This window comes from Octodon degus, unplaced genomic scaffold (genome assembly GCF_000260255.1).
Source record: "Octodon degus isolate 3935 unplaced genomic scaffold, OctDeg1.0 scaffold00106, whole genome shotgun sequence".
NCBI classification, from domain to species: Eukaryota; Metazoa; Chordata; class Mammalia; order Rodentia; family Octodontidae; genus Octodon; species Octodon degus.
In genome coordinates this window covers 1,514,140-1,515,405 of record NW_004524682.1, presented here as the reverse complement: position 1 = coordinate 1,515,405, position 1,266 = coordinate 1,514,140, and the positions used below count along the sequence as shown (strand labels likewise).

At 40.4% G+C, this 1,266-nt stretch overlaps 1 protein-coding gene across 1 annotated transcript in view; it reads left to right on the top strand.

Annotated features, from left to right (window-relative positions):
• The first annotated feature begins 876 nt into the window (after window positions 1–876).
• LOC101577341 (ferritin light chain 1-like) overlaps window positions 877–1,266 on the top strand; it is a 42,886-nt gene continuing 42,496 nt past the window's right edge. The window contains exon 1 of the mRNA XM_012516443.1: window positions 877–1,255. Within this exon, the coding sequence (XP_012371897.1) occupies window positions 877–1,255 (379 nt within the window). The remainder of the gene's footprint in view (window positions 1,256–1,266) is intronic.

Genomic DNA, 1,266 nt, shown 5'->3' with positions numbered 1-1,266 from the left:
TGCTGAGTTTACACACCTATAATATTCAATAACGGAACTTAGAAAAAATGGGGTATACAGATGAATGTCCATTTTGTATCTGTGTATTCAAAGTGGTTAAGATAGATATATAGTTGCATTCTCTTAATGAATAGAATGATTTGTTCTAATGGGATTTGTAAAGAGGGTCTCAAGTCCGCATCTTGTACAGCAATTAACCACTAATAAGAATATATGTAGTGTGTTATTTGTTGAAACTATACTTCCAATTTGATTTGAAACTGTCTTATTGCTATCTGTTTATCAATAAAATTTTCAAATATAAAAAATAAATAAATAAAATTTTAGAAATCTGAACAAGCACACGAATATTATGCTACACTAATTATAAAACATAAGTGGATAAAGAGCTCAACTGAGAAAGGATGTCTATAGATGCACAAGAAATATCTTGAGTTTTTACAAGGATTCCATGGGATCCAAGGTTGAATGCATTTTCTTGGCTTGAGCATGATGTTATCTAACAGAATGCTATGACATCAAATGCAGAGCCCAAATTGGAGGACACTTACATTTTTTATTTTTGAATTTTATTTATTTCTATAAACATATGTTACTGCTCTCTATATGTGATATATAAAATTAAAATCATCTTAGTGGATTATGTATATACGCATTTCACATTAATAATTTTTACTTCCCAGCAGCGCATCTGGAGGTCCTGCGGATCTGTTTTTGCTTCAACAGTGTTTGAACGGAACAGACCCGGAGACTCCTCTTTCATCTTCCCATCCACCTTCCAGGTACAAGTTTCAGGACCATCTTCTTGCCTATCGCCTCCTTCCAGGACCGGACAACACCATTCTTTTGTGGGTAGCTCCTTATTGCTGATCAGCCATGACCTCTCAGATTCGTCAGAATTATTCCACTGAGGTGGAGGCTGCTGTCAACCGCTTGGTGGACCTGCACGTGCAGGCCTCCTACACCTGCCTCTCTCTGGGCTACTACTTTGACCGAAATGATGTGGCTCTGGAGGGAGTGGGCCACTTCTTCCGTGAGCTGACCAAGGAGAAAGGCGAGGGAGCCGAGCATCTCCTGAAGATGCAAAACCGGCGCGGCAGCCGTGTACTCTTTCAAGACGTGCAGAAACCATCTGAAGATGAGTGGGGCAAAACCTTGGATGCCATAGAAGCTGCCCTGGCCCTGAAGAAGAACCTGAACCAAGCTCTTCTGGACCTTCATGCCTTGGGCGCTGCCAAGACCAACCCCCATATCTGTGATTTCCTG